Genomic DNA, 21,936 nt, shown 5'->3' on the forward strand with positions numbered 1-21,936 from the left:
CTTACCCATCACTTTTCTTGTACAGAAAGCCCACCTTCTCTGTCCCAAACTGCTTGTTGCCTTGGTGCTGGTGGATGCTGTAGCCACCTCCTGAGTTCTTCCGGCTCAGAGTCTCCTGTTCCTCGGACATGCAAAGGAGACCTCAGGGCATGTGGGTGGGAAGAGCCCCAATCTGCAGGGGTCTCACTCAGGGAGACTTCTCAAGGGGATGCTATGGGGTCTTCCTTCTCTCCCTCCCTCCAGGGTGGGCCTTGGGAGTGGGCACTTGGTTGGGTATGATTCAGGGGCTGACTTCTCTGCTCTCAAGCTGCAGCGTCCCTCGGAGGGAGTCCCGGAGCTGGGTCAGCTTCTGTAGCTCCTCCTCCTGGGCTTGATGCAGCTATGGGGCAAAGGGCAGGACCCCATCACCAGCCAGCGGATGTGCCAGGCACAGAGCCCAGACCCAGAGCAGCAGGGCAGTAGCCGCCTTGCTCTCTGGACAGGAGCCAGCAATTCCACGGCCACAGATTCTCCCGGAAGGACAGGGGACTTGACCACAAGCTCAAGGGTGAGGCCCAACTTACTGCGTGTACTGAGGCCGCCAGCTTCTCAATGAAGGGGGACAGGCTCTGAGCAGCCTTCCAGCCATCTTGGAAAAAGCTAAGGGTGTGAGGCCAAACAAGGGACCAGAGAGAGAGATGAAAATGAGAGGGGAAGTGTGGGAGAAGGTGCTCTAAAGATCGCAGGGCACCTGGGGGCAATATAGTGTGATGGCCACGAGCAGGCACCCCGGAGTCAGAGTGTCTGGGCCAGATCCCACTTCCTAGCTGTGTGATCTTAGTAAATCTGAGCCTAAGTTTTCTCATCTATAAAATGGGGATAATATCAGTAGCTGCTCACAGGGGTGTGTGTAGGGTACGTAGTGCTTGATATGTGGTGAGCATTCAATAAAGAGCAGCCGTAAAAAGCATTACCAATGAGGTACAGACACACACGGAAGCCTCAAGGGTCAGCCAGACCCTGGGGATGGCCTTGTTCTCGGTTGCCTGAAGGGTTAAGGGGCAAGGGACCGTGGGGATGGGGGTGGGACACAGGGAGAAACCTACTTGTGCTGGGCGTGGAAGAACTTGATGAGGCTCTGCAGGAAATCAGGACCTTGCTTCATCTGGCTCTCCCCGGCTTTCAGCAGGTACTGGGGAGAGGGCAGGGAAAGGTGTGTGATGTGAGCAAAGCTGAATCCTGGGGACAAGGGGCTGCTGTCCCCATCCCAGGCTAATCCTTTTGGCCATGACTGAACCTTGGTGACATCTCAAGGGCCATCTGGCAAGGACCTGGGCTGAGACTGTGACTGGGCCCCCGGGGGGGGTTCAGGGATGCAGACAGGAAGACACATCCCACCCCTCCCTCGGCCTGGGGCACCCCTTACCTCACACATGTGCAGCTGGAAGACGCGTCGCTCTCTCTGGGTGTCCTGCGCCACCTCCCCGGCACTCCCTCCTGTCACCCTGGCCCGGTCCCTCTCCTTCTCCAGCCTGGCCCTAGGCCCCAAGGAAAGAGAGGCCTGAACAACTCTCACTATCCCCTTGCATGTCCCACCATCCCTACATGCTCCTGTCTGTACGGGCACACGAGAGTGAGGGGACCCTCCTCTGTGCAGCTGTGTGGTGGGGCTGGGGTACAACGGTCAACAGTGTGGATTCAGGGAATCTACAGGCTGGTGAGGGGGATGGCAGCCCTGTGAATCAAATCACAGCCTTGAAGAGAGCAATGGGAGAGTAAAATGGGGGATCCGACCTCATCCAGCTACTCAGGAAGTGATGCTGGAGCTGAGATCTGAAGTCAGAGGAAGCTAGGGCTGGGTGGGAGGATCAGACCACGTGACAGCCCGGAGGCAGGAGAGATCAGGGATCACAGCAGAAGTGGAGAGGGAGGTGGTTCCAGGTGAGGTAAAGAGAGGCCAGACCACGCAGGGCCTGAGTCAGACCATGTTGACGTTCTTGCTCTTTATCCCAAGAGCAATGGGAAGGAATTGATGATTTCTAGGCAGGGAGGGGATGGGCTCAGATAGGGCCAGGTGGGATTGGGGGTGACCAGTTCTGATTTTTCTGGAAGGGATTTAGGACCATGTGGGTTAAAAGACCACAAGGTGCCTTCATTCTTCTGAGCCATGGAGCTTCCCATTTAAAGCTTAAAAATCCTTGATTCTTTTCTTTGTAGGTGAAGACAGAAAGCGCTTCCCATCCTGCAGCTAAGAGTAACCTGGGCTTTCTCCCCTAAGGATCTCAGAGTTGGTGGTTTCTCCTGTTTGTGGATGGGTGGAACTGTGTATAAATGGTTTCCTGGAAATCCCACACCCATCAGACCACCCACTCCCAGCCAGGAGAGTATTTCTAAATCTGGGGCTGGACGCATGAGACCGTGAATCCCGTGTAAAGGAGACAGCTTGTGTATAGTTTTGCTCCCAGTGGGTGCCAGCCCTGAGCAAAGAAAAGAGACGTGGGATAACCTTACATCTGCATTACTTCCCCTCTCCAAGCCCCAGTCTCCTCATCTGGAAAATGGGGACCTCTATCTGTACCCAGATGAGATAAAGTATGCAAAAGACTTAGCAGACAGAAGACATTACAGTATAATATTATAGGCCCCTTTAAGCTTCAGTTTTCCCATCAGTAAACTGAGGAAGCAACGGCCCAGACTGAGTTCTCAGGCCCCTTCTGGTTCTAAAGTTCTAGACCTTACTGACGTCAGACCTCTGGAATGGTGTTTATTTGTAGAATCTGTCCCTGGAGACCCAGAGAGCAGTTTCTCAACCTTGGAACTACAGACATTTTGACTAGACAGTTCTTTGCTGTGGGGGCCGTCCTGTGCACTGTAAGATATTTAGCAGGATCCCTGGCCTCTGCCCACTAGATGCCAGTAGCATCTGCCCCGTTGTGACGACCACAAATGTCTCCTGGGGGTGCAAAATCACCCCTGGGTGAAACCCACTGCTCTAGAGCAGAGTTCTGCAGGGGTTTTTTTTTTTGTGTGTGTGTGGTTTTGTTTGTTTTTAATTTTCTCAGAAGTGGTTACTCTTCATTTCCCTAAAGCTTTATGATACCCCAAGAGGGAATCTGTGGCAGGGGAGTGGAGTTAGGTGAGGACTGACCCTGTGAACGGGCCTGGGGGTCAGGGCAGATGCTTTTTTGGGATCTGAAGATGAGCAGCAGAGAGAGAAGTGATGGCCAGGCCTGAGCAACAATGAGCCTGGCAGCTTGCTAAGGAGGGCGGGAGACTGAGGGGGCAGAGCAGCTGGGAGAGGGCAAGGGCAGCTCCTGTCTTACATTGTTACCATATCTGCAAAAAGTGAGAGGGACTTCCCTGGTGCTCCAGATTTAACAGACTCTGCGCTTCCACTGCAAGGAGCATGGGTTCGATCCCTGGTGGGGGAACTAAGATCCCACATGATACGTGGCATGCCCCCCCCCAAAAAATAAGTAAATAAATAGGGAGAAATGAAAAAATAAGCTCAATATTTATCAACAGGAAGTAGTTAAATAAATCATGCTACGTGCACATATAGGAATACTATGCAGCTGTTAAAAAGGATGGGGGAAATCTATATATACTGGCGTGGAAAGAAGTCTGCTCCAGAGTATATGGACAAAAAGGAAGCCACAGTATAGTACAGTGGCTAGAAATGTGGATTCTGGATTTGAATGGCAGCTCCCTTGCTTACTTAACCTTATAAATCTTTCTAAGCTTCAGTTTCCCCATTTCAAATATGAGACTAATACTGCCTACTTCTCAGATGATTTAATGCATTGGAAACATTTAGTACAGTCCCTGGTGTATGGTAAGCCCTCAATAAATGACAGGATTATGATGATGCTAATGATACTGATGATTATAGTAATAACTTGATGATTCCCTTAGATAATTTATTTTTATTTATTTATGCATTTATTTATCTATCTACCTATGGCTGCACCATGTGGCTTGTGGGATCTTAGTTCCCCGACCAGGGATCGAACCTGGCCCCCGGCAGTGAAAGCGCTGAGTCCTAACCACTGCAACGTCAGGGAATTCCCTAGATAATTTTTTTAGTGTAGCATACTTCCTATTTATTTATTTAATATTTTTTATGCAAGGTCTAGTGGAGGCTAGAAGCTACTTAGCTCAGGATGAAGATAAGCTGTGAAGTATGATACATGGCCTTGTGAATTACCATAGCTCTGTCCCTCAGCCTCAGCTATGGTAATTTACAAAGATTTCCCTACAAAGTCTGAGAGTCACCTGAAATGACCTGATACACCTCAAACTAACAGCTGGGAGTGCTTTCATTCCACTGCATACAACCCCACAAAGAAAATAGCAAATCCCATTCCCTCCCTGTCCTCAAAGTATGACCAATGTTTCATAAACATTTCAAATGTTAGGAATATTTTTATTTTCTTTGAATGGAGTTGCAGCAGGAGTGAAAAGTGCTGAAAGGCTAGTTACTAAGAAGACAAAGATAACTAGAGAAGGGGACCACAGCCACAGTCTAACATTATTCAGGGGATGAGGAACAGGTACCAGTGGAGTGAGGAGGTCAGGGGGGAGGGAGATGGGGGAGGAAAGGAATCAAAACGAATCATGCACCTGCCAACCTGACACCTTGAACCACCTCTCCTATGATGCCTTTTCCAACCACCCTTCCCTCCACCCCAAAACTGCCTGCCTGTTCTGCCACCTCTGTGCTGATGCCTTCATTATAGCACTGTCACTTTGTATTTTCATTATTTTGGGACCCACCTCTCTTCTTGCTTACAAACCAGTGGGATCCACTAAGGCAGGGATTGTGGTGATATTTTTTCCCTCACTACTTACCTATAAATTGGGGATAATAGCACCTTTCCCTTCCAAGATGAATAACTGATGACAGATGTAAAGAGCTTATCACAGCAGTTGGCACAAAGGAAGCTCTTAAGTAAGTATAAGTATTAGCTGCTATTATTAATAATTATTTTTAAGTGCTAATTTTGTGCTGAGTGCTCTGCTAGGCCCTTCACACACTAAAGCAATAATCTCATGAGGCAGGAGTCATTACTCCATTTTACAGATAAGTGACTTGTCCAAGGCACACAGCTTCTAAGTACTAGAGGATTTGAACCCAAGTCAGCCTGATGCTAGAGCCTTAGGGACAGCACTGGTAACGAACACTGTGGCTCAGATTTGTTCCATCCCCCCTTCCCTGCCTGGTTCCCCCAGCTGGTGACAGTCACAGTGTCTTTTCTGATAGATCATGGTCAGGGACTATTTTCCAAAAGATGAAGCTGAGATCAGAGAAGGGAGGTAATTGCCCAAGATCCCAGGCTGGTCGGGGAAATGCTAGGAGCAGAGGTCTGGGCTTCTGCCTCTGAACCCCTTGCTGTGTTATTCTGGCCCCAGTTCTGGCTCAGAAAGATGGCCAATAAGTACGTGTTGAACTGCAGTGCCAGGTGCTGTATATGCACTGCACTTATTTCATCTCCACATCAACCCTGCAAGGTATCGTTGGCCCCATTTTTCAGATGAGGAAACATCCCTGAAAATGGAACAGCCTTGATAACTGTGTCCCCTGCACAGGGCCTGGGATGCCTTTCTTAGCAGCCCCAGGTGGAGAGGGGAGCCCCATATATAAACAACCAGGGGGTGAGGATCCCGGTGGTATTCAACAGATGCTATCAGGGCCCTTGGGCCCTTGCAGTTGCTGCCCAGACTGGTTCGGTAAGAATGAGGTGGAATTACACAGCAACTCATGGCTCGCTAATATCTAGCTATACCTGGAGCCCTCATAAAACGAATGTACACAGACACCTGTGCCAGGACATGTAGCTTGACCTATGTTATAGAAGCAGGAGCCAGGAGACCACTGGAAGAAGAAGGCCAGACTCAGAAGTCCTGGGTTCTAGCCCAGGCCCTATCGATAACTCACTGCGTAACCTCAGACAAGCCCCTTTCCCCATCATTACACACAGTCTTTTCTTTAAACGAAACCTTATAGGCAAGATCAATATATCAATCTGGTAAAAGCAGAGCTACTTGGGGAAGGTCAGCAAGGTAGGGCTTATTCTTTCTATTTAGTACATGATGCCCTGAAAGGCTAAAAGGCTAAGGGCTTAGTCAAGGTCACTCAGGAAGATGAAGACCATGTGATTACACATCAAATCATAAAGAGAAAGATCACCTGCCTGCGTGGCCACACCCCTCCCTGGGCCTCTGATGAGAACAGATGGCCACGCTCATCACAGCTCCCACACCCTTCACCACAAGATCTACACCCACACCGGGAGTGTAGATGGAGATCCTCGTTGGGGGGGAGGAGGAGTTTCGGCCTCCTTCAGACTCAGGGAGGTCCCCATGGTGCTTGGAGCCTGAGGAACAATAAAGCTCCAGGATCTACTTCTTGGAAGGATTTTACAGAAATAATTATGGGTGGGAGCAAGGATTTAGTTCCAAGGATGCTTCCCCAACAACAGGGGCAGATTAAATACATTGTGGATTATGCATATGTTGACACACAGTGCACCCATTTAAGTGACGTTGTATAAAAATATGTAATGATGTAGAAAGATGGTCACAATGTATTTTTAAGCAAAAAAACTCCAGTATGATTATTATGATCTCGGTTTTGTAAAAATATTTCTTTATATATAGAAAAATGACTAGAAAGATGTTAATACTTTAGGCTTGGAAATGAAGGATCTTCTTTCTGGTTTTTGGTAGTTTCCCCTCCCCCTGCTTCCCCCTCCCAACCCCCGGCCTCAACATGCCGCTTGTGGGATCTTAGTTCTCTGATCAGGGATTGAACCTGGGCCACGGCAGGGAAAGCACCGCGTCCTAACCACTGGACCACCAGGGAACTCTCCCCCACCCTCCACTTTTTTAAAATGATGAAATTACAGTGCTACACACACTATGTAAAAAAATTCTAACAACAGAGAAGTACTAGAACCTACTAGTAGTACTAGTATTCCCCCACATGACCCTCATCTTCTCCTAGAGATAATTAAAAATGTTTCCTCTTCTACTTCTCCATATTTTCTAAGTTATTCATAATGAACACATTGCTTTTGCAAAATGCAAGAGAAGCCAAAATTTTACAAAGAAGAGCAAACGGTGCCCTGAGGTACAGTGGGCCCAGCTGGGTCCTGGCTGAGGGCTGGGGCCAGGACCTGGACAGAGTTTGGCAGGCAGAACCCGAGGAGTCCCTGCTCAGGGGCAGTTGGTTACTGGGTACCTGGGACTCCTTCTGTCTCCCTAATGTCCCAGTAGCTAGTGAGAAATCTGGAGTATTGTGTGTTGCACACAAGAGGCCCGGGTATGGCCTTTCGTCCTTTATGTCCAGCTAAATGTTTATAGATACTGCCTGGTGCTGCAGAAACAGGATCAACGAACGTGAATCCCAGCTCTGCCTCTGCCTAGCTGTATGGTCTCGGGCAAGTAACTTAACCACTCTGAACCTCTAATTCCTCCTCTGATAATTGGGATACTACTATCTCCTTCACAGGGCTGGGTGAGCGTGAGGATGGATGTCTGGCACATGGAGGTGTTGAGTAAATGGATGCTCCTTTCCATCTCTCTGCCCATGTCTGGCACCACTGAGCAGATGGGTCTCTGAAAGCAGCATCTTGGGGTCCCTTCACAATAGCTCCCCTTTAGTCATCTCGTGGTCCAGCCCCCAGACTCCCGTCAGGCCTGGGCATAAACCAGCCCCCATAAACATTTCTAGAGAGCGAGGTGCCATGCACTTCTGGGTGACGTGCCCTGGCAGCACTTAGGTTCTTCCGCATATCCAGCCTCCCGCTGCAACAGAAACATTGCTCTCCTGGACAAACCACTCTGGCCGCAGCCACTTACATTTTGGCTTCGTAGTCCTTCCATGCCTTCTCCAGTTGCTTTTTGGAATCCTGTAGTTCAGAAAGAACAATTTGCCCAAAGGGGCTCTTGGGGTCTGGAATCTACAGTACACTTTGCTACCATGAGGGGGACCCTGCACTTGCATGCTCCCCTGTGCCGCTCAGAGACACAATCCAACCACCCCCTGCCCACATAGCCCTGACTGCAAACCTGACCCCCCAAAATAGACCCAACCAACCCCATTTCTCAGAGCTGAGCCCCTTCTCCCAACTGACCTCTTCCCGCAGTTGCCAGTAATCCGTCTGAATTGGTAGGCTCAGGCCTAGGGTATTGGGGAGATTTTGGGGGGTCTGCCCTGAGTCCCCTCCCTTAGAAGATGGAGATCACCATGAGGAAAAGGATGGAGGATAAAGATCAGAATCCTCCCCTAACTTTACCCCACTGTTTTCTCCTGCCTGGTACTTGCTCACCCTTTCAACAGGAAGGTACAGGTGGAGGGACACATGCACAGAGAGGCTAAGAAGTCTACCCGAGGCCACACAGCAAGCCGGAGAGACCTGGCTGATCCCTGGCCTAGTTTGCCTGGGCCTCATCCAGCAGGCTGCTCACACCCTTCAGAACAGCCCCCCTCCCCCCACCCCCAAACTTCCAAGGTGCCCCAGTCTACCAGGAGAAAAAGCTGCTGGTCTGGTTTGGGTGGTTCCTGGGGCAAGGAGGAAAGCCTCTGCGGGGAGAACCTCTCAGGGGCCTTCTGGGGCAGACTTCCCAGGGAGATTATTCTGTTACTCTCTTTGAGTTCTACTTTGCCTCGAGCCAGGAGCTGCCTGCTGCAGAGACAGCAGCCAAGCATGGGAGTCAGGAGGCCTGACTCTCACACTGGCTCCTCCGCTGACCAGCTGTGTAAACTGTAAGCAGGTACCAAACTCCCTGAGCCTCAGTTTCCTCAACTGCAAAATGGGGATAACAGCACCTACAGAACCCCCCACATTGGGTTGCTGTAAAGGGCCCTGGCAGACAGTAAGTCAGCCATCCTAGGCTCACCCCAGGGCCAGGTCCTCCTGTCATCCTGAGGGTCAGTAATATGGGGTCAGCACACCCACTGTGACAGCCTCGCTTGGCCTCCGTCCTCAGCCCAGCCTTGCCTCCCCTATGGTCTCCTGCCCACCCCTGTCTTGCTCCATCCCACCACCTCTGCACTCCCCCTGCTGCCCACATGGAAACTCACCTGTCGCCCGTCCCTCAGCTGCCCCTTCAACAGACTGTCCAGGGGGAAAGAGACAATGTTGTTCAGGTTCTGAACCTGGAAAAAGCAGAGACCCCCATACCCCACCTTGGGTGACCGTCCATCCAGCCCCAAGGGGCTCAGGGTACGGTGAAGCATCGCAAGGCCAAGGACAGCACTGGGGTAAAGGAGGCAGGGGAGAGAAAGACAAGAAGGTGAAGGAGTACAAGGGGTGGCGGGGTCGGCCTCCTGTGAAAGCTCTTCCCCTCCCCTGACTAATCCGCCTTATCACCTCACTGCTCAATCCACGGCATCCATGGTCAGCCTGTCTTTGTCCCTTTGCCAGAGGGACACCCTCACCTCTCTTCTCGGACCCTCTGAGGTCCACCTGTAGCACCCATCTGTTGTTTCTGTCTGGCTAGTTCCTCCACTCCCCTTATAATGTGGGGAACCCATTCCCTATGGTCACATGGGGTGAACACAGGAGTCAGAGGTGACCAGAGTGCCCCACCCTCTGGCTACTGTGATTGGATCAGAAACAGGCACGTGACCCAAGCCAGCCAATCAGAATACTTCCTGGGACTTTTCTGCCAAAGTCACGGAAGAAAGATTGTCTTTCTTATGTAAGGTGTGAATTTGGGCCTGCCCACTGAGCAGAGACAGAGAGAAACTCTTTAAGAGAAAGAAAAGGAGCCTAAGACCAGCTGCCTACCTGGACTTCCCATTACAGGGGCCAGTGAATTCTCTTTTCAAAAATTAACCTAGGGAATTCCCTGGTGGTCCAATGGTTAGGACTCGGTGCTTTCACTGCTGGGGCTGGGTGGGCCCAGGTTCAATCACTAGTCGGGGAACTAAGATCCCACAAGTTATGTGGCGTGGCCAAAAAAAAAAAAAAAAAGATTGAAAGAGAGAAAAAGACATAAAAAAAAAAAATTTACCTAGTTTGAGTTGAATTTCTGTCATTTGGCAACTCAGAACAGCCTATCTAATATTTCAGCCCACCTTTCAAGGTACAGCTCTGGCCTCCCCTCCTCCAGGAAGCCTTCCTGACTACTTCCTCCTGTGGCCTATCCTGACCTCCCCTTTTCTGAGCCATGGCAGCCCTACGCCTCTGACCCAAGCCGCTGGGTCCTTGAGTTTGTGCCACACTGCTGGTCTTGCTTGGTGTCATTTCACATCTCAGTTCCTCGACTAGGCTGTGGCTCTCCGAGGCAGTCTGACTCTTCCCTGTGTCACCAGCCCCTGGTACATCGCCCACCACTGAGAAGACCCTCAGCAAACACTAGTTTGACTGAAACAAGGGGAGGAGAGGTAAAGACAAAAGACGTCACTGATTCAGTTGAACCCAAACACTGTTAAAGGCCTCTACATGCAGGACAGGGTGCGAGGCAGTGCTACGCAAAGAGACAAAATGATGACAGACGGCAATATTAGCTAATGTTAACTGAGCGCTACCCCGGAGCAGGCACTTAACTTGCGAAATCCTCATCACCACTCTGTGAGGTGGGGACCATTGTTATCCCCATTTTACAGATGAGGCTTGAGCAGACTGAGGGACTTGCCGAGGGTCATACACTTAGTGAGCAGCAAAGCAGGGATTCAAGGCCTGAGTCTAAGCCTGAGGTGTGGGTGCTTGATCACTAAGCAAACTGCCTCGTAGAGATGATGTGGTCCCCGCCAGCCAGGAAGGGCCCTGGGTGGAGCTTGAGCCACGAAAGCTGGGCCAAAAGCTATGGAGCCTAGAGGGAGAAGGGAGAGAGGCTTTCCTGGGAGGTGGTACAGCCAGGCTTGTGCTCGGATGCTGGGCTCAAATCAGCTGTGTGACCTCGGGCAAGGTGCTTAACCTCATGTCTTAGCTTCCTAGCCTGTACAGGGGGGACAATAGTAAAAACAACCCCACAGAGCTGTGCTCCAGGATGAAATGTTAACACACGTGAAGTACTGAGAACCATGCCTGCACCAGGAAAGAGCTCATGTCTTGGGGTAGCCTTGAGGCGGGGACTTGGCTGACGGGGAGGAGGCCATCTCAGGAAGGAACCTGAGGCCACTGGGCTACGTGCAGGAGCTGAGAGGCTTGCTGAGGCAAGGCACGTTCTTGCCTTTGAGGACAAAGCAGGTATGGTTGGGAAAGCAGAGGACAAAGAAGGTGAAGGAGAGGCAGTGGTGCAAAGACAGGAACCTCAGCCTGCCCTCCCTTGAGTGGGGCTCCTCCCCACTGTGAGACCCCCTTTGCTCCTGGGTGCTCACCACAGAGGAGAAGGAGGAGGGCAGGGAGGGAGGGAGAGAGGGGAGAGGAGACGCCGGCCGGAAGGAAGTCAGAGGGGAAGAAGAATGCAAATAGGAGGTCAGAACTGGAAAGGGGGACTTCCCTGGTGGTCCAGTGGGTAAGACTCTGCGCTCCCAATGCAGGGGGCCCGGGTTCAATCCCTGGTCAGGGAACTACATCCCACACGCACGCCGCAACTAAGAAGTCCGCATGCCGCAACTAAAGATCCTGCATGCTGCAACTAAGACCCAGCGCAGCCAAAATAAATAAATAAATATTAAAATTAAAAAAAAAAAAAAAGAACTGGAAAGGAACCTCGGGTCATGAGTCAGAGGTCAAGGGAGACTCGAGGTCAAGGGAAACCTGGAAGAAGGGTGGAAACCAACCCTTTCCCAGTCGGGTTTTTAAGTCACTGATTAGATTTGCCTTGAGCCTGGGCTGAGGCTGAGTGAAAGAGGAGCAGGGCCTCACCAGGTTCTTGAAGAGCGCGGCCACCTCGCGGGTGAACACGGCCAAGTTCAGGAAGCCGGTGGACAGCTCGTGACTGTTTTGAGACAGGTGGCTGTTGCCCAAGGACTCCACGGCCTCTCGGTACTGCTCCTCGTTCTCCACGTGCCCTGTGGAGCAGGGAGGCGCAGAGTTAGTTCCAGGCTGGAGCTGGGGAAAGGGCTGCCTCGCCAGGCTGGCACCAAGCAGGCTCACTCACCGAGGCCGGAGCTATGGACCGCCCGCACAGCCTTCTTTATTCTCTGTAGGATGGCCTGGTCTCCTTCCAGCATCTGGAAGCAAATGTGGACAGAGGTTCAGGGATGCTCAGCCGGGAAGGGTGCCTGACTCTGCGATCCCACCCTCCAAACACACCCATAGTTCCCTCCCTAGGGTCCCCCTGCACCCCGACGAAACATAAACAGACCACCCTCCCCCACCCAGGCCACGTGGGAAGCCACAGATCAGTCACACCACACCAGGAAGGCCAAGCTTTTCTCCTCATGCGGGACAAGAAACACAGCAATTCCAAGGCACGTGGCATCGTGGGGTATGCCAGACCGGGGTTTGAATCTCGGCTCTGGCACTAACTAGTGTGTCAACCTAGATAAATCTGTTTGCCTCTCTGAGCCTAGGGTGCCTCGTCTGCAAAATGAGGGTGACACTACAGAGTTGCTGAGAGAATGATTTTACGATACATACACGACGCTTAGCAAAATACCAGAGGAAAACATGGACGTCTCTATATTCTCGAAAGACTCAGATGGGGAAAGACTTGTTCCCCAAACCCCAGGCTCAGTAAGCAGCCACGTGAGGATAAGGAGGAAGAGGCTGGGACACCATCGGTGGGCAGTGAGATGAGGAGGGTAGAGGTGGACACTCAGCCCCCCCTGGAGAGAACTGCTGGGACGATATCAGGCAACCCCAAATTCCAGGGGTTGCAGAACAAACAGCAGACTGTGGGGAAGCCAGAAGATGTGACAGCATCACGTGCAGGAGTCACATACCCCAGGCGGCTCAGCCCGGATGGAAACCTCCCAGACACACTCCTCTTTCAGTGGGGTATAGAAGCTGCCAACCTCATGAAATCCTCATGAAATCCTCATGAAATGCATAGTTAAGTGGGAAATTATAGAATTAGGGCTGCAAAGGGCCCAAAGAGCCACAGATGAGGAAACTGAGGCCAAGAGAGGGGAGGGTCTTGCCTAGAGTCAAATAGTGGGGAATCAGCAGAGCTGGGCTTCCAGGGGTGCCCTAATACAGCGCTCCATCCACACACAATGGCTGCACCCTGACCCCAGCACCCCCCTATTTTGTCCAGTGACGATAATGGGATCAAAATTTGATCGCCAAAGAGTTACTTCAATGTGGCAAGAGTTAGCAAACATTTGGAATGGTATCTGCAAAGATTCTAAACCAAACTCACAGGAGGACAAGCACAAGGCAGTCCTTGGAGGCAATGCGGAGTGTTTTCAGACGCCTTGGGCACACGGGAAGCCTCTGGAGGGAGAGGGGTCTGGTTTTGAAGCCCAGCTCCACTGCCCAGACGCTGTGTGACTTTGGGCAAGTTGCCTATTCTTTCTGAGCTCCCTGATTAGCTATCTGTAAAATGAGGGAAATAGTGCCTACCTCTCAGGGTTATTATGAGGACTGTATGTATGAGACGATGCACATAAAGGGTTTAGTTTGGTGCTGAGCACAGAGTGTGTCCTAAATGAACAGTACCTCTGATTGTCAGCAGTTGCTCCTGATGCTAAAAAGTACCCATCAAATTCTGGGTACTTTTCCTCCAGGGAATAGAAACCTAACAGTCTGTCCCCTGAGTATGACCTTGAGATACTTTCATGTTTGGGACCAGTGGAGGCCCATCCCAGAGCTGAAGAAAGAAAGTTGAGGACTTAGGGAGATTGGGGAGAGGGGGCCATAACTGACTCAGCTAAAGAACTAAGACGTTTCTATCTGAGAGACAAAGACAAGAGGGGAGAACGCGGACATGTCTGTAGTTCCCAAAGACCTAGACGGGGAAACACGTGTTTGCCAAAGCCCTTGACTCCCACCTTGAAACTTGAAAGGGAAAGATAAGAGTTGATTAATTTAAGGAGCTAGGACTTCACTCCAAAAGACAGTGCAGGTTAAAGATATGAACAAATTCCAAAGAGATTTAGAAAACTCCCTAGAAGGCAGATCCATGTGCCTAGCATACAAAAGGTGCTCAATAATTGTTTACCTAAATGAATGATGGTTTGCAAAGCCCTGGGACACAGACCTGAGAGGTTTATGTCCATGCTCTACATACCCTTTGGGGAGTCTTCCTATCCCATGACACCCGTTCTCTGAAAACCCCTCTACAATTGGGCCCTTGCTGCCTTGTTTGTCCAGCCAGAGTTGACTGGACCAGGTTGACACTTGACCTAAGCTGGGCCAATCAGATTCTCTCTCCAAGGAATTTGGAATCAGGCTCTGGAAAGCTAGCTAATTGATTGGAAGTGTTTAAGCAAAGGGAAAAGAACAAAGTAGATGTGTAGAAAGAAGCAAATGAGACCCATGCTGCCACAGAGAAGCACAAGAGAAGAGCGGCCCTGGTTTCTGGCAACTTTCCAGATCCTTCACCCTCAGAGGCCCTTCCATACTTCCTGTCCTTGGGCCTCCATGAAATACCCCTGAACCTAGCAAACAAATTCCCTTTAGTGCTTAAGCTAGTTTGAGAGGATCTCTCTTCCCTGCAGTGTAGCAGAGGCTGCTGGTTGGCTCCCAATCCATTCTCTCTTCCTCCTTAGCAATTAGAACTCTGACTTTTCAGATGGCCACTTGGCCTCTCACAATAAAGACTACATTTCTGGGGCTTCCCTAGTGGCGCAGTGGTTAAGAATCCGCCTGCCAATGCAGGAGACACAGGTTCGAGCCCTGGGCCGGGAAGATCCCACATGCCACGGAGCAACTAAGCCTGCGCACCACAGCTACTGAGCCTGCGCTCTAGAGCCTGCAAGCCACAGCTACTGAGTCCATGTGCCACAACTACTGAAGCCCGTGCGCCTAGAGCCCATGCTCCGCAGCAAGAGAAGCCGCTGCAATGAGAAGACCGCGCACCACAACGAAGAGTAGCCCCTGTTCACCGCAGCCCGCGCACAGCAATGAAGACCCAACGCAGCCAAAAAAAAAAGACTACATTTCCCAGCCTAACTTGCAGCTAAATGTGGTCATGTGACAGTTCTAACCAATGGTATGTAATGGATATATCATTTGTTAGCTTCCAGAAAGTAGTTTTAAAAGGAAGGGAGGGGGCTTCCCTGGTGGCACAGTGGTTGAGAGTCCGCCTGCCAGTGCAGGGGACACGGGCTCAAGCCCTGGTCCAGGAGGATCCCGTGTGCAGCGGAGCAACTGAGCCCGTGCGCCACAGCTACTGAACCTGTGCTCTGGAGCCCGCGAGCCACAACTACTGAAGCGCATACTCTGCAACGAGAGGCCACCGCAATGAGAGGCCCGTGCACAGCAACGAGGACCCAACGCAGCCAAAAGATAAATAAATAAAATAAATGGATTTATAAAAAAAAAGGAAGGGAGGGATTACACACCTATTAGGATGACCAAAACCCAAAACACTGACACCACCAAATGCTGGTGAAGTTGTGGAACAACAGGAACTTTCATACATTGCTGGTGGGAATGCAAAAGGGCACAGCCACTTTGGAATCCAATTTTGCAGTTTCCTACAAAACTAAACATACATTTACCATATGATCCAGCAACTGCTCTCCTTGGTATTTACCAAATGAGTTGAAACTTATTTCCACATAAAGACTTGCACATGGATGTTTATAGCAACTTTATTCATAACTGCCAAAACTTGGAAGACAATGTACTATTATTTAGTGCTAAAAAGAAGTGAGCTATCAAGCCACAAAAGACATGAAGGAAACTGAAATGCACATTACTAAGTGAAAGAAGCGAATATGAAAAGGCTACAGACTGTAGGATTCCAACTATATGACATTCTGGAAAAGGCAAAACTATGGAAACTGTAAAAAATCAGTGGTTGCCAGGAGTTGGGGGAAGGGAGGGATGAATAGGTGGAGCACAAAGGAGTTTTAGGCAGTGAAACTATTCTGTATGATACCAGGATAGTGGATACATGTCACTATACAGTTGTCAAAACTCATAGAATGTACCTTAAGGGACTTCCCTGGTGAAGCAGTGAACCTTAAGGGACTTCCCTGGTGGAGCAGTGGTTAAGAATCTGCCTGCCAATGCAGGGGACACGGGTTCAATCCCTGGTCCGGGAAGATCCCACATGCCGTGGAGCAACTAAGCCCCTGCGCCACAGCTACTGAGCCTGCGAGCCACATCTACTGAGCCCACGTGCCACAACTACTGAAGCCCGTGTGCCTAGAGCCTGTGCTCTGCAACAAGAGAAGCCACCACAATGAGAAGCTGGCGCACCGCAATGAAGAGTAGCCCCTAAAAAAAAAAAAAAAAAAAAAAAGAGTAGCCCCTGCTCGCCGCAACTAGAGAAAGCAACGAAGACCCAATGCAGCCAAAAATAAATAAATAAATAAATTTTAAAAAAGAGTGAACCTTAATGTAAACTATGGACTTTGGGTGATAATGATGCGTCAGTGTAGGTTCATTGATTATAACAAATGTACCACGCTGGTGTGGGATGGTAATAGTAGGGGAGGCTGTGCCTGTGTAGGGCCAGGGGTGTTTGGGAACTCTCTATACTTTCCACTCAATTTTGCTGTGAACCTAAAACTACTCCAAAAATAAAGAAAAAAAAATTTAATAAAGAAAAGAAAAAAAAGGGAGGGGTGTCCTGTCATACTTTTCTCCTATCTAGAATGCATTTGTGATGTCTAGAGCTCAGGCAGCCATCTTGGACCATGAGGTAGAAGCCACATATTATGGATGGTGGAGCAACAAAGTAGTAGCCTTGTCCCTGGTGACTGTGGAGCCACCCTGTCAGCTCTGGACTACTTATCTGTAGATGTTTTTTATATGAAAGAAAAGTAAATGTCTATCTTATTTGAGCCACTGTTATGCTAGGTATTCTGTCACTTATAGCTGAACCTAGCTCTTACTGGTACAGGCAGGCAAGTCATCCTAATCACCCACAAACTGTCCCTTGATGCCCTTGTCAGAAATGTATCAGGAAATGGCTTCCTGGCAAGATACCATTCCTGCCCCTACTGCTCTTAGCAACCAAGGTTCACACAGCTATTCATTCATTCATTCACCTAGTTATTGAGTGTCTGCTATGTGTTCACATCCTGCATAAGAGACACAATCTCAGCTCTTAGGGACACTACCATCTAAGGGAAGAAAGAGCCAAGTAAATAGATATTTATAATGCAATGTGATTAGGGTTATAATGGAAGATGGACAAGGTACCTCAGAGCCCAGGGAAAGCAGAGCTGTGTCTGCTTAGGAGGAACAGGGAAAGCTTTAAGCTGTGGTGCTTGGCCGTGAGCACTGGACTAAGAGGCTGTGCTGTGACGCGGTGTGGGGGAGTACTAGGTATAAATGGTAGAAGTGCTAGAGGAGGGAGGCTTGCTCTGGGAAGGATGGGCAAGGAGAGGATCATTCATTCATTTCAACAAGCATCTCCTGGCACCTATTTTATGGCCCCTTCCTTCAAAAGGCTCACAGACATATAAACACAAAGTGCCCGAAGGGGAAACAAAGAGGGGGGAATTCTAATCACCCTTTTCTCAAGAAAATATTTGAAAATCATTCACACTGGGGTATAAATGACTGATAACACCTACCCTCTATGATACAGTGGGGCAAAAATTTAACCTAAAGAAATACCGTTTTAAGGAGAAAATTCAGATCAAAGCCTGGGGATGGGAAGGGATTTGGAGAAAGGCACAGAGGTTTTTAGAACTCCAGTAATGAGGCTACCACAGCACGATGAGTCCCAAGTTACGATTCTAGCCCCAGTCCCCCGAAAACTATCTCCCTGGGTGATACTAGTCCAGCCAGATCTCTAAACCTCCCCTTCTTTAAAATGGGAGAAAGATAATATCACAAGGGGAAAAAAATCCATTCTCCACTTAACTCACAGAGTTACTGTGAGGCTTAGATGAGATCACAGACATTAACAGCATGGTGCCAAGGCTTGGGGCATTTGGAAAATATGAGTATGATTTTTACTGTGATTTGTTTTCTGCCTCTGTATGAGATCAGCCCTCATTCCCCATGCCTGTGACTGGATAGGTTAACAAAACCCAAAAACCAGCCTCTGGACTCAGGGAGTCCTTTTAATCCCCAGTAGTCAGTGATTCTCAAAGTAGGGAATTGACAGCTTCACCTGGGAACGTGTTAGAAATGCAGATTCTTCAGCTGACTCAGAAAATCTGGAGGTGGGGCCCAGCGATTTGAGTTGCAATGAGCCCTCCCGGTGATTCCGACGCATGCTCCAGTTTGGGGATCACTGGTCTAATTCCACCTTTCAGAGATGCAGTAAATCATCATTGCTAAAAGTATGAGGCTGGCCCCAAACTACCTGGTTTAGAATTCTAGCTCCATTTTGGTATTTGCTATGTGACCTCTCTGTGCCTCAATTTCCCCATTCATGAAATGAGGATGATAATAGTTTCTACTGTATAGGGTTGTTGGGGAGATTAAATGAACTCACATAGGTAAAGTGCTTAGAACATTATTATTTGACTGCTAATGATGTTATCCATTGCAAAATTAAACGGAATTTGGTTTAGGAATTTCTCAACTTTCCTTGAGCTAATTAAAGATACCTCCCCCCACCCCCATGATCCTGCTCAGCAAGATGTGGGAACCACAGGTACAGAGGGACTGCAGTGAAACCTCTGTCACTGGGCAGACACAGAGTGCAAGATGTTACATGTCCTGAGTGCCTGAGTAAGGGCTCTGGGCCAGACTCTTACTTGTCACCCTCCCAGCCACCGTTTGAGACAGGCATCACCATCTGCGTTTTTATAGATGAAGCTGTCAGGGGAAGGAACATGTCCAGGTGTGTCCAGGTCACATAATGCTGAACAGTAGCAGAGTCATAATTTAGACCCCGGTCTGGTCAAATCCAGGGCCAATGTTCTTTCCATAACACCAAGCTGCCCCACAGAGGTTAAGGGACACAGCTTCTTTGACCCTGGGACTGGATCTGCCTCTGAGCCTGAATTTCAGCTCAACCATCTCTACCATATCCCCTCAACATCCCCTCACACAGGAAGGGAGGAGGGAGGGACAGAGGGAGACCTGTCCAAAGAAAAGGAAGTTGACAGCAGTGTCAGGGCCCCAACTGCAAATACTCCAAGGGCTGTCCTACTAGAGAGAAAACAGATTTATTGAAGTTGGCCCTGAAGAGGATTTCCAGGACTGAGAGGTAGAATTAGAGACACAGAAACAGATTTCAGCTCAAACACAGGAAGAAGTTCCTAAGCAAGAATCAGTGACCCTGGAGGGAGTGACCTTGAAGTATTTAGGGACTTCAGGTGGTAGAGCATGATTCAGGCACCAGATTTTGGATTAGTAGTGATGGCCATTTAGATTTCTCTCAAAGCTAAGAGTCCCTGCAAGAGCCTGGGCAGGCACTGGGCAAAGGCAGGCGAAACTCAGAGTACCAGGGACATGTCTGAACTTGGAAAACCAACTGGAGTCCTTCAGGCAGCCTTGCCTGGCTAGGCCTGGACAAAGTCTGAATTCCAGTTGGTGATACTGCCCTTTGTGGCCCCCACACCCCCTCCACACACACACACACACACACACACACACACACACACACTGTGCTCTCGCTCTCTGAAGGCAAAAGATCATAGATGGCAGCACTAGGGCCATGCCCAGCTGCCTTGCTTGGAAGGGCCTTCTGTATGCCCCCTTCCTGGGTCAGGATTCATCAATAGGAGCCATTCTTCATTCCTGTGATTTCTCGGAGCCAGCTGAGGTAACCATGGCGACCCAGCCCAGGGGGCAGAGCTGCTAAAGCTAAGGCCTTGAGAGCTGCAGATTAAATTTCACCATTAGACATTCACTCCTTTGGACCATTATAATACGGGGCATAGGCACCCCTTTTGTGGCATCCCATGACCATTGGAGCCATCATTAATCAGTCACAGTATTTTTCCCATTGACTCTGGTTTTGTTCCATCATTCTGTTGAGGCAGCTCTTCAGGTAGCCTCTACCAATTAAAGTATAGTTGGCACAGGAGAAGAAAACCAGTTTCTAGCTTTGTTTTAGACCATGATGTTGTCCCTTGAGAGACTAAATCACAGAATATTGGAGATAATCTAACATTACCTCCTCGTTTTACAGACTGCAAAACAAAAGCTCAGATGAGTTTCTTGCCCCAGGTCTCATAGGAAATGCAAACAAACTAAGGAAAGAATACAATCCAAAACTTGCACAGGGCTTTACAGTTTGTAAAGCAATTTGACATCCACCCTTTAAGACTCATAGCATCCTGATAAGACAGTCATTGCTTTTATTCCCATCTGGCTGATGAGTCAGTGAGGCTCAGAGAAGTAAAGACAGTTGCCTGAGCTCACACAGCCAGGAAGTGGCCGAGATAGACCTGGGACAGTTGGACTCTAACTCCCTTGTTTATTCCCAGTCTGTGGGCCCCAGGCCCTGGAGGTCCAAGGAGTTACTACCATGGCCCTATGAAGGCACACTTATATAGTAAGCACTACAGACCAATAAAAAAGTCTCACAAATTAGTATGACCACATTCCAGATATGAATGCAGCTGTTATGATCAATAAGACACAAATCTTTAAACGTATTTTTGAATTCATGGTAGCTTTTTGTCCTTTTCCATATTTCTTAATCAATCAATCAATCAATACTAAAAGTACAAGTGTAAAGGAAAGGTCAGTGAAACCTTGACATTAAAAAGGGTTCCTTCGGGCTTCCCTGGTGGCGCAGTGGTTGAGAATCTGACTGCCAACGCAGGGGACTTGGGTTCGAGCCCTGGTCTGGGAAGATCCCACGTGCTGCAGAGCAGCTGGGCCCGTGAGCCACAATTGCTGAGCCTGCGCGTCTGGAGCCTGTGCTCCACAACAAGAGAGGCCGCGATAGTGAGAGGCCCGCGCACCGCGATGAAGAGTGGCCCCCGCTTGCCACAGCTAGAGAAAGCCCTCGCACAGAAACGAAGACCCAACACAGCCATAAATAAATAAATAAAAATAAAACAAATACTTAAAAAAAAAAAAAAAAAAAAGGGTTCCTTCTGTCGTAGAGAACAGACTTGTGTTTGCCAAGGGGAGAGGTGAAGGAGGGATGGCCTGGGAGTTTGGGATTAGCAGATGCAAACAGTTATATATACAATGGATAAACAACAAGGTCCTACTGTATAGCACAGAGAACTATTCAGTATCTTCTGATAAACCATAATGGAAAAGAATATGAAAAAGAATATGTGTGTGTAACTCTCTCTCTCTCTCTCTCTCTATATATATATATAGATACGTATAACTGAATCACTTTGCTATACAGCAGAAATTGACACAACACCGTAAATCGACTATACTTGAATAAGATAAATTTTTAAGAAAGGGGGGGGTCCTTCTGTGAGGTGGCAGAATCCTGGCTCCTTTGATCTTTGATGTACGAGAGAAGATGAAATTATATGTACTAACTACATGTTAACTGTGAAAAATAAAATACAATATTTTATTTTATTTTTTATTTTATTCATTTATTTGGTTGTGCCGGGTCTTAGTTGCGGCAGGCAGGCTCCTTAGTTGTGGCATGTGAATTCTCAGTTGCAGCATGCATGTGGGATCTAGTTCCCTGACCAGGGATCGAACCCGGCCCCCCTGCTTTGGGAGCACGGAGTCTTAACCACTGCGCCACCAGGGAAGTCCCAAAATACAATATTTTAATGAGCAAACCGAGTTACATTTCAAATATTTAATGAAATGACAAAAAATGCACAGAAAACCCTGAGGCTTTTCATTTCTAACTACTGATTTATTTACAGAAAGTGCAGAAGATGGAGAAACTCATTAAACCACACCTGGGGAACGCAACAGTGAGCACAGTCAGACGATGTGACACTACAGAATAGGCCACTGGTTTGTTTTCCTGTGGACTACAAAAAACGAAACCAAAAATGATGGAGGGGGAATCTTAGGAGCCTGAAAACATCCA

The 21,936-nt window shown here is 49.0% G+C and overlaps 1 protein-coding gene across 4 annotated transcripts in view; it reads right to left on the reverse strand.

Moving 5' to 3' along the window:
- ASAP3 (ArfGAP with SH3 domain, ankyrin repeat and PH domain 3) overlaps positions 1-21,936 on the reverse strand; it is a 47,366-nt gene that overhangs the window by 10,569 nt on the left and 14,861 nt on the right. For 2 of the 4 annotated variants that reach the window (XM_059915895.1, XM_059915899.1), the window contains 10 exons: positions 12,037-12,109; positions 11,802-11,947; positions 9,068-9,142; positions 8,118-8,210; positions 7,843-7,892; positions 1,406-1,517; positions 1,086-1,171; positions 564-639; positions 293-379; positions 6-115 (listed from right to left, as the gene is read on the reverse strand). In XM_059915895.1, the coding sequence (XP_059771878.1) occupies positions 6-115; positions 293-379; positions 564-639; positions 1,086-1,171; positions 1,406-1,517; positions 7,843-7,892; positions 8,118-8,210; positions 9,068-9,142; positions 11,802-11,947; positions 12,037-12,109 (908 nt within the window). The remainder of the gene's footprint in view (positions 1-5; positions 116-292; positions 380-563; positions 640-1,085; positions 1,172-1,405; positions 1,518-7,842; positions 7,893-8,117; positions 8,211-9,067; positions 9,143-11,801; positions 11,948-12,036; positions 12,110-21,936) is intronic. The other 2 variants (XM_059915896.1, XM_059915900.1) reach the window with 2 other exon arrangements.

This window comes from Balaenoptera ricei, chromosome 1, assembly GCF_028023285.1.
Source record: "Balaenoptera ricei isolate mBalRic1 chromosome 1, mBalRic1.hap2, whole genome shotgun sequence".
Classification (NCBI taxonomy): domain Eukaryota; kingdom Metazoa; phylum Chordata; class Mammalia; order Artiodactyla; family Balaenopteridae; genus Balaenoptera; species Balaenoptera ricei.